The sequence below is a fragment of the Candida parapsilosis genome, contig 005807 (assembly GCF_000182765.1).
Source record: "Candida parapsilosis strain CDC317 annotated contig 005807".
Taxonomy (NCBI): domain Eukaryota; kingdom Fungi; phylum Ascomycota; class Pichiomycetes; order Serinales; family Debaryomycetaceae; genus Lodderomyces; species Lodderomyces parapsilosis.
In genome coordinates, this window is record NW_023503280.1 from 818618 (window position 1) to 834629 (window position 16012).

General features: G+C 37.2%; 8 protein-coding genes across 8 annotated transcripts; 4 read left to right on the forward strand and 4 right to left on the reverse strand. All coding sequences in view use genetic code 12, as the record gives it.

Annotated features, from left to right (window-relative positions):
• Positions 1-99: 99 nt before the first annotated feature.
• On the reverse strand, positions 100-2310 carry CPAR2_803690 (uncharacterized protein; the record flags this gene model as incomplete). Its single annotated transcript, XM_036808238.1, has 1 exon — positions 100-2310. The coding sequence occupies one exon, from the start codon at positions 2308-2310 to the stop codon at positions 100-102; it is 2211 nt and encodes a 736-aa protein (XP_036664994.1).
• Positions 2311-2612: 302 nt separating this feature from the next.
• On the reverse strand, positions 2613-3164 carry CPAR2_803700 (snoRNA-binding rRNA-processing protein; the record flags this gene model as incomplete). The annotated part of the gene is made up of 1 exon (XM_036808239.1): positions 2613-3164. The coding sequence occupies one exon, from the start codon at positions 3162-3164 to the stop codon at positions 2613-2615; it is 552 nt and encodes a 183-aa protein (XP_036664995.1).
• Positions 3165-3386: 222 nt separating this feature from the next.
• MRPL6 (mitochondrial 54S ribosomal protein uL6m) lies at positions 3387-4061 on the forward strand (the record flags this gene model as incomplete). The annotated part of the gene is made up of 1 exon (XM_036808240.1): positions 3387-4061. The coding sequence occupies one exon, from the start codon at positions 3387-3389 to the stop codon at positions 4059-4061; it is 675 nt and encodes a 224-aa protein (XP_036664996.1).
• Positions 4062-4266: 205 nt separating this feature from the next.
• Positions 4267-5100, forward strand: CPAR2_803720 (mitochondrial 54S ribosomal protein uL3m; the record flags this gene model as incomplete). The annotated part of the gene is made up of 1 exon (XM_036808241.1): positions 4267-5100. The coding sequence occupies one exon, from the start codon at positions 4267-4269 to the stop codon at positions 5098-5100; it is 834 nt and encodes a 277-aa protein (XP_036664997.1).
• Positions 5101-5850: 750 nt separating this feature from the next.
• On the reverse strand, positions 5851-9090 carry CRM1 (exportin; the record flags this gene model as incomplete). Its single annotated transcript, XM_036808242.1, has 1 exon — positions 5851-9090. The coding sequence occupies one exon, from the start codon at positions 9088-9090 to the stop codon at positions 5851-5853; it is 3240 nt and encodes a 1079-aa protein (XP_036664998.1).
• Positions 9091-10157: 1067 nt separating this feature from the next.
• On the forward strand, positions 10158-10655 carry CPAR2_803740 (uncharacterized protein; the record flags this gene model as incomplete). Its single annotated transcript, XM_036808243.1, has 1 exon — positions 10158-10655. The coding sequence occupies one exon, from the start codon at positions 10158-10160 to the stop codon at positions 10653-10655; it is 498 nt and encodes a 165-aa protein (XP_036664999.1).
• A 101-nt stretch (positions 10656-10756) lies between these two features.
• Positions 10757-11770, reverse strand: MDH1 (malate dehydrogenase; the record flags this gene model as incomplete). The annotated part of the gene is made up of 1 exon (XM_036808244.1): positions 10757-11770. The coding sequence occupies one exon, from the start codon at positions 11768-11770 to the stop codon at positions 10757-10759; it is 1014 nt and encodes a 337-aa protein (XP_036665000.1).
• A 1469-nt stretch (positions 11771-13239) lies between these two features.
• On the forward strand, positions 13240-15951 carry NTH1 (alpha,alpha-trehalase NTH1; the record flags this gene model as incomplete). The annotated part of the gene is made up of 1 exon (XM_036808245.1): positions 13240-15951. One exon carries the CDS (start codon positions 13240-13242, stop codon positions 15949-15951), a length of 2712 nt encoding a protein of 903 aa, XP_036665001.1.
• Positions 15952-16012: the final 61 nt, after the last annotated feature.

A 16012-nucleotide genomic window follows, 5' to 3' on the forward strand; every position in this document is an offset into this window, starting at 1 on the left:
TTCATTGTGAGTTTTTGTGTCCCCCTACAATCACCACTAAGGTTGTTGTTCTACTAACAGGCTTTGTTGTGTTTTTTTTTTACACTCTATATATCTTTATCAAACCCAGTTGGGGTCGTGTTCTTTGATCTTCCTGATCCATTGACAGCCTTGTTGAAACAATGTCATAGTATGACTAAACACACGGAGAGCCTCTTGGTATTTAGTAATCACTTCCAAGTCTCGCTGCAAGCAGGTATTGTACACGCCTAGGTTGTGTGTATCCTGTAAATCATTCACTGTTTCAAAATAGGCAAAGTCTCTTTGAGTTCTTTCGATCTGATACTGAACTATAAGCTCCTTGTATTCAATAAACAACATTTGATAATTCTCCACTGATTCGACGAATCGCTTCCACTTTGTACGACTTATATTCGGACTAAGATCAAGAGGGGGAGGATTTGGCGGTGTAAAATTGTGAACTTCGGGGGACGCATGGAAATCCAATACACTAAGTCGTCGAGCTGATGATCTTTCGTCACTAGTGTGGAACCGGGCAGCTGAATGACCGCGAACTGTATTTTTATTCAATGGCGTTGCCAAAGTCTCAGCACTTGACGTACCGTCAGTGAACTGAGCCGATCGTGTTCTCCTCGATGTGGTGTTTGCTGAAATATTCTCCGAGTTTGTGTTTGGTTGCTTTCTCTTCAGACTTTCTGGGAGGCTATCCTCCAAATCTCGGAAATCAACCTCTTCGATGTCTCCTACATTGATATCCAAGTTGCCCATATCGAAAGCTGAGGAGTTGTGACTAGTACTGATTTTAAATCGTTTGTGCGGCGATGCCATTCGATGTCGCGTATACGTCGTCTGTGGTGGTGCTGGCTTGCCTGGTGAAATGGGTGAGCTCTTCTTGTCTGGTCTTGTTGGCAAGGTAGTACTACTCCTTGGTGGAGCTTTTGGTTTCACATTGAATGGAATGTATTCATCTAATTTTTCAGGGGCGTACTCAGCATCAGCTTTCTCGTCAGTGAAAGGATGAGTGCCATTCTGGGTATTAGTAGTATCACTTCTAGGTACTGCATTTGACGAACGGTTCAGTTTCATGCCAGGCGGTGTCTCCTTGATTATAGTAATTTCGTCATCATCATCATCATCATCATCATCCAGATGATACGATCCATCCGATATTATTATGGGTTCAATATCGGGTATGTCATTGTTTGATGTAAATGGGTTGATTTGTGCTTTTTTAAACTTAGCCCTCTTCTCCCCACTTGAATCACCATTTTTGCGACGTTTGCTTGTGGGCATATACTGTTCCTCTGTTGCATTTGAGTCATTAGGTTGGTTTTTTTTTGATTGATAAAACTTGTCCTCCTCGCTGGGATTCAATTGGGATTTCAAAAATTGGTTGGCAGTTTCTGCAGCATCAATCATATCTCGTCGCCTTTGTTTTGCTTCTTGATATTCTTTGTTTTCTTGCTGGCTTTTTGAATGCAGTGGTTGGTGGTCGTATGGATTATAATCTTCATTAGGGTCATCAAGGGGGGGTTCAGAAGCTCCATTTGTACTTTGATTTTGGCCAGCGGTCTTTCCCGTGTATGCGGTGTCAGCTTCTTGCGCTTCTCGTTGCTTCCTTTGTTTCCTTTGCTTCCTTTGCTCTTCGGCCTCTCGCTGTTTTGATTCCTTCATCTTTTTTATTTCAGCCTCCATTCTTTTCCTTTCTTCTTCCTTTCTCTCAATCTCCTTTCTTCTAGCTTCAGCTCGTCGCAACTCCTCCTTTCGTTTAGCTTCTGCCTCTGCCTTCAACATCTCTACCAATCGCTCTCTACTCCTTTTCGCCCGTTCAGCAGCAGCAGCAGCTTGCCTTCGTTGCTCTTCTTGTGACTTGTGGAATGCTTGAAAGTATGCTTGTTCGGTTGAATGTGTACCAGACTTACCCTCACTACCACCACTATTTCTTGCATTGGATGCAGTATGCCCACTATGTGAAAACCTACTGTAGTACTGTCTACTAGAGAACGTTTGCCCTGGACCTGATGTTGAGAAATGTGCGTAAGTTGTATACGAAGGTTGAAAAGTTGGTGGTGTATTGGGCGCGCTAGTAGGTACTTGGGGACCTGTAGTGTTATTATATTTTTCATAATGGTTTCGTATCACCTCAAAGGCGGCATTGATCTCCTTAAATTTTTCATGATGGGCTTTGTCAGGTGTCTTATCTGGGTGGTATTTCAACGAGAGCTTTCTGTAAGCTCGCTTTATATCAGCAAAGGAAGTTGTGGGAGTCACTCCAAGAGACTGGAAATGATTGATAGTTGGAAATGACATGTTGCCTGCACATTGATTGTATCAAGCGTGTGCAACTGGGGGAAATCGACCCTTTGAATATAGTTAAGATGTGGTGATACCAAAGTGTGTTTTCTAGTCTATGCGCTAAAACATTGTTTCTCTGTTTTGTTTTTTTTGCACGAAAGTGATCTCCATATTTAAGTATGGAACCACAAGTGAAGAGGGAGCTAGAGCAAAGGTTACGGGTGTAATATTTAAGCACTAAAGGATACGAATAGGATCTTGTATCATTGGTATTAATCGCATTTAAAATTACATAAACAAATCCCTTTCCAGATCTATTATGATAGCTCATAATCGTCAATCTTGTTTCTATATTTAAGCAAATTTCTCTTAATCTTTGAACCATCTACCCAAGTCAAATAATCCTCGAGGTTTCTAGTTACAAGGTAAGCGGGATCAGTAATCACATTGGGGCCAACTCTAACATGACCTTGTTCAACAAACTTGACGGCATCTCCCAAAGTCTCCGCCATTTTCAACCTACACATAACAACTCCAATTCTTCTTCGACAAAGGGCACTAACGGTAACTTTGTTTTCTAAATCACTGATTTTGGATTTGGTGGCTAAAACCCCCATATTATATAGCTTTTCGAGTAACAATTGCTCGTGTTTTATACGAAACGGATCTGTTGGTTTGAGTAGTGATAGCTTGTGGGCGAGCTTCCTTATGTCACCGCATATCTTATTGTATTTATGGTAATCTTCTCTATTTTGAATATGGTATGTTCTCATCACCTGGGTATCTCGATGTCCTTGATCTTGCTTCCAGTCAAGGAAGTCGACTTTCTTTAAAAGCTTCTTTTCATGATGTTTTAATGCCCTGACCATGCTGGTTTACTAATACGTGGTTGACTGACTTTAAGTTGAGCGAGTTGGAGATCTTTTTGCACAAGAGATGAGCTTTGAATAACTCGAACTCAATTTTTCAAAAGGGCAGAAATGTAACGGTAGCGCAATCCACTCTGGAACAAATTTTCAGAAAATTTTCAGAACGAAGTTAAACGCTAAAAGCTTTGTGACTTTCAGTGCCAACTCAACCAAGTTTCCATAATGTATTCCATATGGCGTACGCTGACTCGCTACTTTTCAACATCCAGGCTCTGCCTATCAAACATTGGTAAAAAACCAATCAAAATTACCGATGGTGTTTCCTACTCAATCGAATCGATCCCCATAGAATTTTGCAAAACATTTACAAAGAGAAACAAACGATTTGTCTTGGATAGACAAATTGTAGTGAAAGGACCACTTGGTGCAATTAGAACCGAATTGCCTAAATTCATACATATTCATACACCACCAGAGGGTGACAATCACCAAATCTCAGTCAAAGTGGAAAGACCACTCAACAAAACCCAAAGGTCTCTATGGGGTACGATACGTTCAGCTATACAAAATGCAATTATAGGGACAAGTGAAGGTCATTTATCAATCGTCAAATTTGTCGGTACTGGGTACAGAGCTATAATTGAAAAGAATGAAAAGGGAGAAGATGTGGTTGCATTGAAAATTGGGTTCCCATACACGCCGAAGTTGGTTGTTCCACCTGGATTGAAAGTGAGTAGTCCTAACCCAGCTAGGTTGGTTATTGAAGGATGCGATAAGCAGCAAGTTAAATTATTTGCTTCGTTGATTAGAGAGTACAAGAAGCCTGAACCTTATAAAGGTAAAGGTATCTTTGTTGACGGAGAGACCATTGTGCTTAAAGAAAGAAAGATCAAATAGATGGATGGCCTCATGGGCTTTTCTTGTTATGTAAATACTGTTTTATTTGCACGTTTTGTAAATACTAGTTACCTCGTAGTTTCTGCATCAGCACACTCTCAGTCAATCAATTTTTCACCAAATTTTTTTATTTTTTTTCATCAACCAAAAAAACACCATCAATATCATTTGCAATTAGCAGAAACACTCATAGCCAACTAAATCCATGTTTTGTATAAAACTGCTAAGTGCAACTTTGGCTCCTGTTTCCACTCAGTTTATACGAAACGCAGCACAACTAACATCCATCCATGCCATCACATCACTAAAAACTACTCCACCCACGAAGAACCATTCAGTTGAAGAAGGCAACAAGCGCAAACAATTACTAGAAAGACCGGGCTTATTTGGCATCAAACAGGGTATGATAACTTGGTTTACTTCAAAGGGAGAACAAATTCCAGCAACAGTTTTAGAGATTGATTCTGTTGAAGTTATTGGCCACAAGACTAAAGAAGAGTATGGCTATGATGCCAACATCATTGGCACAATAGACAAGTTGAAAAATTATCCACGATTACACGAATTGGAAATGTTTAACAAGGCAGGCACATCACCCAAATACAAGTTTGGAGAATTTAGAGTCCGTGATTCCACTAATTTGATTCCCTTAGGCACTGAACTCAAAGCTGATTATTTTGCCGTAGGACAGTTGGTTGACGTTAAAGGTGTTACCAAGGGTAAAGGTTTTGCTGGTGTTATGAAGCGTTGGAATTTCAAAGGTGGTAGAGCAACCCACGGTGTTTCCAAAGCCCATAGAACTCCAGGTGCAATGGGAGGTAATCAAAACCCCGGTAGGGTCTTGCCTGGTAAAAAGATGCCCGGTAGAATGGGATGTTCAAACATGACTGATTTCAATAAAGAAGTGTTGCATGTTGATGGCGAAGCAGGAATTTTGATCTTGAAAGGATGTATTCCAGGTCCAAATAAGGGTATTGTTAGAATCTCTGATGCCGTCAAGTTGTACGGCAAATCATTGAATCAACTTGCAAGAGAGTAGAGATAGAGAGGTGTGTACTTGTACATAAAAAAGAACGTCCTAAAACAGAGATAAATAGTGCAGTTTAACTAATCGACAACTTGACCTAACTTGACCCCCTCGTTCATAACTATTTCATCATCCACATCAATCAAACTCCATCTTGATCTTTTTAAAACAACAAATCACCCGACTTGAATTGTCCCAAAAAGTAGGAAATGAAATTTGATTGAGTACAACAACATAAAGATTGAAGCATCTTCAAAACTCAAAAGTTGAAAAAGGTTTCCAAAAATTAAAACAATTAAAACACCATTTGACTTAAAACGGAAGACAATTCCCGGATGGTTCTGGGAAAAGACAAGAACCATGTTCGTTGATGAAATTGATCTTCTGGTGTGAAGAAAGAAGAAGAAGAAGAAGAAGAAGAAGAAGAAGAAGAAGAAGAAGAAGTAAAAGAAACGAGAAAATCTTTTTTTTTCTGTTCTTCAAAAGAGTTCGAGAGTTCACTCTTTGTTGATAATTGAAAATTGTAAATTGATAGTGCACGTGATCCAAAGAGAAATCCTAGGCAAATTGCATCCACACCTTCATTCATACCACCACTCCATCCATTGAATCGAAATATGAACCTTTTATATATTCAAATAGACATTATACATAGAGCTATTACCACCTAGCTACTAAGAAAGAAAAAAAAAAAAGAAGATACAAATTTTAAAACAACTACTTCTACTAACCCCCTTCCCACATCCCAGCTAAGCTGCCCCTCTAATCATCATCCAATTCAGAGGGCCTAATCAATCCACCAACTTGTAAATCCTTTTCACGTTGCTTTCGATCAATTTCAATCTTCTCCAACTCCTTATCCTCAGCAAACAAATAATCAGTAGGATCACCACCAAATTGTTTCAACTGAACGAGGAAATCTCTCAATGTTGCTTTAAATTTGAACAAATCATCATAAACTGAAGTAATAACTTTCAAGAAATTGGTCAATTGTTCTGGTTGTAAGTTATCAAATGCCGATGAAAGCAACTGTGAAAGGTATTGTTTCAAGTAATCGGAATTTGATGTTCCTTCTGGTGCTTGTGAAGATGTGTAAAGTGGATACTTGATAACATTATCCTCAACTAAATGGATCAATTGAGCCAATAATTGCGCTTGATATCTAAATCCGGCTTTATGATCGGGTTGCGTGAATACGTACAAAGTATCAGACAAGATTTGGAAATAGAAATTTTCATAAAATGCCTTGGTGAAGGGAGTATCACCCAAGTGTTCGACATTTTCAATCAAGTTCAACGTCAATGATAATCCATTATCTTCAACATCTCTATTATTATGCTTGAATGCCCAAAGTGCAGCATTAATTAATGATTGGAACGCTTCGCCTGATAATTGCAACAACCCTTGGAATGATTTGGCATTGATTTCTTTTAAAAGTTTGTAAAATTCAACACGATGTTCAGGGTATTCAACAAAATCATTCTTGATCATGTCCAAAGTACACTCAAATACATTTTGCAAAATTAAAACCACACCATCGGGTATCAATGGCCCCACCTTTGCCACCAATGCAGTCATACATCTCAAAACCTCTGCATCTCTAGCATCAGGTACATTGGAGCTATAGTCTTCTAACACGGCACCAAATAATGAGGAAGTCAAATCTCTAACAATTTCCTCCAAGTTTTCCGCTTGGTTTATATACGTTTCAATCATTTTCAAAATCTCCTTTTTAATGGTTCGCAAACCTCTAACTTTGGGGGTCTTGGTAGCAATGATGCCATCCTTTGCAACTGCATCGGAAATCATTGATGAAACGGCCTTATACAATGACAACATGTCCACATACAAGCCTCCCAATTGTGGGTAAAACCCGGGACCTAGAGCTTTACAAACAGCAACATTGGTTTTAATGATATTGGCAATGATCTTCACAGTTTCAGTATTGGTCAATAATGTAGGATCTTGACCCGCTTGTTGTATTATTGAAGTCCAGGCCATATTTGGTAATGCCATTAATTCACTCAACAATTTGTTTCTAGCTTCTTTGTTGTTTTGAGCGCTGACTATTATACCACACGCTTCGTAAAAAGTGTGCACCTGCTGTGGTTGCAAATCTTCGGTGATTGATTGAATATCCCTGATGATTTCATTAATGAATGGTTCACGTTCATTTTGCTGTACAACAACAAAATGACGTTTACATTTGGTGGTGATTTTGATAAATGTATCACAAGCCATATCTTGAACACCTTCATGAGTTTCATGCATAAACTCAAAAAGTTTATTAACCACTGTTTTCAAAAACTTCCAATGAGCTTTCAAGAATCGAGGATATTGACCAACAATGTACATGATATTGGAAGCGACAACTGCCTTGTTATCTTTACCTCTCTTCATCTCCGTCAATGATAGCAAATCCTTGATTACATTGACCAAAAACCTCTTTTCCATATCTTCATTCATGGCACCAGAAATGGATCCAATTGCCCAACACAAGGTATTTATATTTTGCCATGACCATTCACTTTCATCAAGTTGTCTTGAAAGTTTTTCAATCATAATTTGTTCAGTGTCGATAACATTCAAATGAGTCAAGTAAACCAAAACTTCTCTCATTGATTTATATAATTGAATGGTGTCACTTTCCTTGACAAATTCACGAACAATTTCACCTTCATCATTCTCTACAACCAAAACTTCTTCAGGTCTAGCCATATTCTCAATTATAACTAATCTCAACCTCGACAAGATATCAGCATATTGATGTTGTCTTAATGGGAATTTGGCCAATTCTGCGGGATCAGGAGCACCACCAGATGAACCAGCTTTTATGGTGCTGCCATAAGTCAATTGCATCATCGGACTCAACTCATTATTGGGTAAATTTCTAGTTTCAACAAATAGTTGATGGACAAAAATTTGCCAAAAATCTAAACAAGTTTTGAATAATTCACGTTCTTCAATTCTTGACAATTGTAACAAGTAAATCAACGCATTTTGAAGTAAATCTTTAGCTTCTTGATGTTGTTCCAATACCGATAAATGGTTTCCCAAGTACGAACACAAAAACATGGCCATATCTTGTAAAAATGATTGATCGGCTGTAGAGGCAACTTTATAACTTTCCTTCAAGTTTGTAGTAATGGGGACAATATTGTAAAATTGTTCCATTGTGTTTTTGAAAAATAACAATGTTTTGGCATTTTCTTCTGGCAAGGTGCTAATTTCTGTCAAGCATTTCAAAGCAATTGCTCTAGTATCAACTGGAGCTAAAAACTTGGTTGACAAGATATCCAATAAATTAGTTTGGTAAATGTAATTTGAAGGAATCCATTGAATATATCTCAATAATGCATTCAATGTGGCGATAACCAATGATGATTTGGTGGTTTTATCCAATACTTCGTAGCACAATTTGAAAATTTTTTCAAATTCATTCTTCATACTAATTCTCAATTGCTGTGCTTTAGCTTGAGTCAATTGATCTTGACTGTAGTCAAATACTTCTTCACTGAGCAATTTGAGTACAATCATATTGTTTTCACATACATTGTATGAAGATCTTGAACTAGCAACGACTTCCGGAATAAATTCTGGCCAATTGTGAGGCCATTCTTGTTTCAAAATCGACACCAAGGTCAAATCAATCTTATTGATTAAAGCACGTTGAGTTTCAAATTCAGTTTCATCATTACATAACGAGATAATCATATTAACAATGAAATTTCTAATACCAATTCTTTCTTCCTCAGGAATCATTTTCCATCTATATTGAATCAATTTGTTTAAACATGACAAGGCAATGTATTTAGATTGCGGGTTTGTAGAATTGGACAAAATATTATCAACAAATTTCCATGATTCGGGATGTTCTTGAAATCGATTCAATACTGATTGTGCTTGTTTCTGATTTTCACCAGAACCTTTGTAAAAAGCATCAACAGTTTGATCAAACAATGCAATGTCTAGATCAGTTGAAAAGTCCAATATTGATTCCATTTTTTTTTGGGGAGGGGTAGATGTGTGATGACTACTCTTTAGTGGGTGGGTGTGGTTGTTTTAAATGTTCCAAATTCAGTGAGATTTGATACGTTTTGAATAACTCTGAATCAATCTGTTGAGTCAATGGATTGGTATATTGATTAGTTGTGGTTGTCGCTGTGCTTGACGTGTTGATAAGAGATATATATGTGTGTATGTGTGTATGTGTGTGTGTGTATATATATATATGAATGTAATGTGGTGATGGGAATGTTGGAATTCTGATTGGTATTGGTTCTTAAGGTGTAGAAGATTTTTTTTTTTCTGCTTCTGTCTTTTGTCATTGTCTCTTCTGCGTCTCTTTCTTTTGCCACTTTGTTTTTATAGTTCAAAGACGCAAGCAATATACAACAAACACTTTACAAATATAGTATAGCATAGCTTACTATAAACACTACAAGTTAGTGTTATTAAGCTAAGGGATATATAGATATATATTTAAGAAGGAATGTATCTATATATATATATATATATATAGCAAATGGAGATAATCAAGATTAGCTTTTCATTTGTGTCGTGTCGCACTTCAGTTGCGACAAGAACACAACAACAAAACACACCAAACACTATTGAGAAAGAGGAACCAGAGGAAGAACATATACTAAATTGTAGTTTACAAAAGTGAATGGTAGGATCTACAGTTGATGGCATATAATGTAATATGATTTTACATCTACTTTAATCCAAATTGTGTATACTCCAAATACTTTCAACTTTGTTCATTTTATAGTTTTACTCCTCTTATACATTTTGTTTTAAAAACTGTAGTTAGTACCCAGAACACCTTCATTCGCCCCCCCCCTTCCGTTCAACGAACAATTCGTTTCAAGTATGGAGTAAATGTATTTCTTCCCTCCTTAAAACTACTTCTTGTACTCTTTATCAATTGTTTTGTTTTGTTTATATACTATAGATCCCTTGTCTTTCTACTCTGAGTATTTAAAATTGATGTTTTCTTTCAGTTTTGCAACCAAATTGGGGGGGATTACAACAACCGGAAAACAAGTTGGATACCTTCCCAATATATGATTGAAATCACCTTGCAATCAACTGTAGACTGGTTATCCTGCTGGTTTATAAAGGCTGATTGTACCACAACCGATACGAGACAACTCCAACAAGATTTAACTGAGTTTCTCGGTCACATTGATGCCAATCAGTTCACATTTGTAATCCTACACCAATCAGATTGGTACATATACAACTTCTTCCAAATGATGCTATTGAAAACAAACAAGAGTATAATTGTCAACTACTTGGGTAAAAATTCACTGCCGCAACAACACTTACAAAGCATATCTGCATTGGTTAAACAAGTTGATGCAATGGATTTGAAAATTGGGTTTGATTTATCCATGGAGCAATTGGCCTTTCTCATGTTGAATATACCGGGTTTTATTAATCATTTGACACGTGGTGGGTCGATTGAAGACATTGATGTTGATGTTGTATTTCAAGAGTTTGTACAAAAGTACGCCTCCATCAAGCTGATTGTCACTTCAAATGAGTTTACAATAGAGTAGAAGAAGGAGGAATTTTACACCCTACAGTTGGATATATACTAAATCATCGTTTTTATAAAAGCATATTGTAGATTATACTTTCAAAAGAGTGTTGTGTCCTCTTACTTGCTGGCAAATGCAACACCCTTTTCAATATTTTTAGATAACTGTTCAATAGCAACTTCCAATAACTTCTTTTCATCATCATTAACCTTATTCAAGATATCATATTGTACTTCTTCAATACCATTCTTGCCCAATTTAACTGGCAATGAAAAGAAATCCAAATCCTTAACCAATTTTCTGGCTTCAGAAGCACCTTTAATCTTTGAATCCAAGTTCAAAAATGTACATTCAACAATACCATTTTCGCCTCTAACTGCCTTCAAAATAGATTCAGCCAATCTGTAACCAGCGTAGGCCATTGACAAAGTAGCTGATCCAGCACCATTCTTGGCTTGAACAACTTCATCACCTCCAAATTGAACTCTGTGAATCAAAGCCTTCTTTTGTTCTTCATTCAATTCATCATAATACTTTTTGGTAGAGCCAATTGAGTACAAGGGAACAATGGTTTCACCCGAATGACCACCAACAACATTAACGTTGAAATCAGTTGGCTTGGTATCCTTTGGATACAATTGAGCAATAAAAGTATTGGCTCTAACAATATCCAAAGTAGTAACACCAAATAATCTAGCTGGATCGTAAACACCCTTTTTCTTCAAAGTTTCTGCAAAAATTGGCACAGTTGAATTGACTGGATTAGAAATAACCAAAACAAATGCCTTGGGACTATTTTCAGCAATACCTTCAGCCAAACCTTGACAAATAGATGCATTGATATTGAACAAGTCATCTCTAGTCATACCCGGTTTTCTTGGAACACCAGCTGGAATAATAACAAGATCAGCCCCCTTTAACGCATTAGCCAAAGCAGTCTTGTCTTCCTTTGAAGATGGTAAAAATGATTCAGTAGTGGAGTTGGAGTTGATGTGTCCTAAATCCGCACCAACACCAGGGACATTGACAACATCAAATAATGCCAATTCATCAACATTGGGGTTCAATTTGGTTAATAAAGATAATGGTTGACCAATACCACCAGCGGCACCTAAAACTGCGACTTTAACCATTGTGTTTTATAATGTAGTAGTATGTAAGTTGTTGTTGTAGTTGTTGTGAATATGAAATACCTGTATTTCAATTGACTCTGATTCTAATGAAAATAGTTTTCAATTTTTTTTTTTCCAAAGGAGGTGGAATAATTTGTTGAAGTTATGTTTATATTTATATACAAATACATAAATATTTTGACGCCCAATGGAAACGTTTTATATTGTGTGTGTGAGCATGTATGTATGTATGTATGTATGTATGTATGTGTTAGTGTGTGTTTGTGGTGTGTTTTTACCCCATACCGTATTACATAATACATCCACCACTTGCTTAGTTAATTAGTACGTTATATGTTACGATTAACTTACGTAAAGTGTCTGCTGTGAAATATTTTTCAACATTCCGCATTTCGCCGTAAACCAATAGATCACTCCAACTTTCTCCGGGGGACGAAGTAAAACAAGGTAGAAATTACACATGCGATTTTGACCGAGGAAGTTAAAAGGGGGTCCTTTTATAAAAACTATTTTAGCTTGAGTCCAATCGTTTAAACCACAGATTGTTAAACCGTTGGATTTAAGCATCATTCTTACGCAGTTGAATACCCAAATGAAGGATAGAGGGAGCTTAAAATGTTATTGAGTTTCCAAATCTCCACATTGAAGATTATCCAGAATCAAAACAAAGCTCTCAAAACTGTGATCTGACGCACAAATAGTTGAGTAGAGTACCAAAAACTGACGATCTGATTCAGTGGAAAAGGCTGGTGGGTAATCTGACTTAATAGAATCCTGAAAAAAATAGGAGACACACTTTTAGTAGAAGTCACGTGCAATAACACTCAACAAACTGAAATTCTCTTGGACGTACAATTGCACCCCAATAATCTATTTTGCATATACAAACTTTTATCCAATTTTCGAACGGTATGCTGGAAGAAAAGGTCCTTTCATCTTGTTGTACCATTAAGGTTACTTGTTCTTAGATGTAACATTCATATGGTGTACACATATTTATATATGTATACATGTATATATATATATATATATATATAATACGTCATAAAAGCGTTTTTTTTACTTATAAGTCGTGTACATCAACACAATTACAAGGGAATGTATTTTATTTTATTAATATAAGTTATATGCAGTAGTACACACACATAATTCAAGTTCTTCCGTAATCTTCGGTGCAACACCATTTTCTTGATTTAGTGTGAGAGTGACTATTTTTAATCTTCATTGCATAAATAGTCTCTCATCAACGAAACAACACACATCCGACACCCCACCCACAAACAAACACACCCACACACACACTTATATATCGTATTTCATCTCATTTGCTCATTTAACTCTCATCACAACTCAACTCCCAACATCTTCAATTTGCATTTGAACTACTTAATTCAAAAACAAAAGTATTCTTTACAACTACTCTTTTTTTATTTTATTTATTGCAACACATACACCCACTACTTCCAACTATGCTGTCTCAACTGAGTACTACCGATCAGATATCTCATACTAGACACCATAGAAGACAATCTTCTATGTCAAGTGACGAAGATCCTTTTGCTTTAGCTGAAAAATATTATGGTGACAATAGGAAAAAGAATTTTGGTAAAAACTCCCCACTAAATAGGGTTCGGACTTTTAGTACCTTTGAATCAACATCAACAAAGCAACAGTTTCTAAAGGAGTTGAATGAACCACATCCCATTACTGACTCCATTAAGGAAGGATCCGAGCCTCCAAGTTCAGGTGAGTCAAAATCACCATCTCCACTGCTGCAAGTAGCAGGAGGAGATAATGGAGGAGGAATTGCATTTTGCAACACTCCAGGTTCGGGTGCCAAAGTAAATTTCAACCTCCATATGAATCATGATACTGATGCTGACGAAGACGAAGAATACGACAAGGAAGAGACCCTTGATAAGAAGAAATTTCCCAAGTTAAGTCGCGAGGTGTCACCAGACTCTGTCACACCCGATGATATTGATATCGATGGAGCTCAAGAAAAAAGGTTTATTAGACAAGCAACTGAACTGGCCATGAAAAAGAAACCTTCCATTGTACCTCTTTATCAACACGAAGACAACTCACAATCATTGGCACCGCCACCTCAAAACACCCTTCATTTCAGAAGAGCATCGTTGGATGACTCCATTCTTCGTCCGAAAAAGTACTACATTAGTGATGTCCAAGAAACTTTAAAGGAGTTGTTGGAAAATGAAGATACTGATAACAATTGCCAAATTACAATCGAAGATACTGGTCCCAAAGTGTTGAGATTGGGGACAGCGAACTCCAATGGATTCAAACTGTCATCAGTTAGAGGCACTTACATGTTGAGTAACTTGTTGCAAGAATTGACCATTGCTAGTAGATTTGGTAGACACCAAATTGTTTTGGACGAAGCAAGATTGAACGAGAACCCCGTCAATAGAATGAAACGATTGATTTCAACTTCGTTTTGGAAGAATTTAACTAGACGTATCACAAGGGAAAACATTGTTGAAATGTCCAGAGATACAAAGATTAAGGAATCTTATGTTGATGAAGATGGCAAATTGCATGAAGGCAAAGAAAGTTATAGAATCTATGTTCCCCACAACCGCAAGGATCAATATGATTTCCTTATGAAGATCAAAAATAGCTCAAAGGATATTCCCTTGGATGTTCAATACTTGCCAGAAAAGATTGATGCTGACTATATAAAATCAATCAACAAGAAACCAGGTTTGTTGGCCATTGCATCGCGTCCTGATCCGAATGATCCAAATAATTTGACTGGGTGGCCATACGTTGTACCAGGTGGTAGATTCAACGAATTGTATGGTTGGGATTCATACATGGAAACTCTTGGTTTATTAACTGATGTTCATCCTGGCCAAAACCTTGATCATTTGGAACTTGCTAGAGGAATGGTTGAAAATTTCATATTTGAGATTGAATATTATGGGAAAATCCTAAACGCAAATAGATCGTATTATTTGGGTCGTTCGCAACCACCATTTTTAACCGATATGGCGTTGAGGGTATTTAACAAGATCGTGGAAACCGATCCTGGTGATGTCAATGAAGCGGTTGATTTTTTGCGTCGTTCAGCATTGGCTGCTATCAAGGAGTACGAAACCGTTTGGTGTTGTTCTCCAAGATTGGATGAACGTACAGGACTATCATGTTATCACCCAGAGGGTAAAGGTATTCCACCTGAAACCGAAGCTTCTCATTTCAATGCTATATTGAAAGATTATGTTGAGAAATATGGCATTAGTCAAGCAGAGTTTATTGAAAAATACAACAATGAAGAGATTAAAGAACCCAAATTGGATGAGTATTTCTTGCACGATAGAGCAGTTAGAGAATCTGGTCATGATACTTCATACAGATTAGAAGGTAAGTGTGCATACTTGGCCACAGTGGATTTGAATTCACTTTTGTACAAGTATGAAAACGATCTTGCATTTATTATTTCAAATTGCTTTAATGATCTATTGGAAGGTAAAGATGGTAAAGTCCATTCATCGGAAATTTGGATTGAGAGGGCCAAACAACGGAAAATAAATGTCGACAAGTATCTTTGGAATGAAAAAGATTGCATCTATTACGATTATAACGTGCATGAACACAAACAAGAAGATTATGAATCAGCAACATGTTTCTGGCCTTTATATTCTAAATTAGCTTCAAAAGAACAAGCTGCGAAATTAGTTGATGTTTCAATCCCCAAATTTGAAGAACACGGAGGTTTAGTTGCCGGTACGTTGAAATCGAGAGGTGAAGTTGGATTGAGTAGGCCCTCACGTCAATGGGATTATCCATTTGGCTGGGCTCCACAACAAATTTTGGCTTGGATTGGGTTGGTGAATTATGGATTTGATGGTATTGCCAGAAGATTAGCTTATAGATGGCTTTACATGATGACAAAGTCATTTGTTGATTACAATGGAGTTGTTGTTGAAAAATACAATGTCACGAAAGGTGCAGTTCCCATCAGAGTGGATGCCGAGTATGGTAACCAAGGTTTAGATTTTAAAGGTGTTGCTACTGAAGGTTTTGGATGGGTTAATGCATCCTACTTGTTTGGATTAACGTTTTTGGATCTTTATGCACAAAGAGCCTTGGGTACATTGACTCCACCCGATGTGTTTTTGAGAAACATGCATCCATCTCAAAGGAAAGGATATCAATGAGCCGGTGCTAGTTTTGTTGGTGGTGTCAACATGAAGTAGCAGTAGCACATAGGTTGTGTGT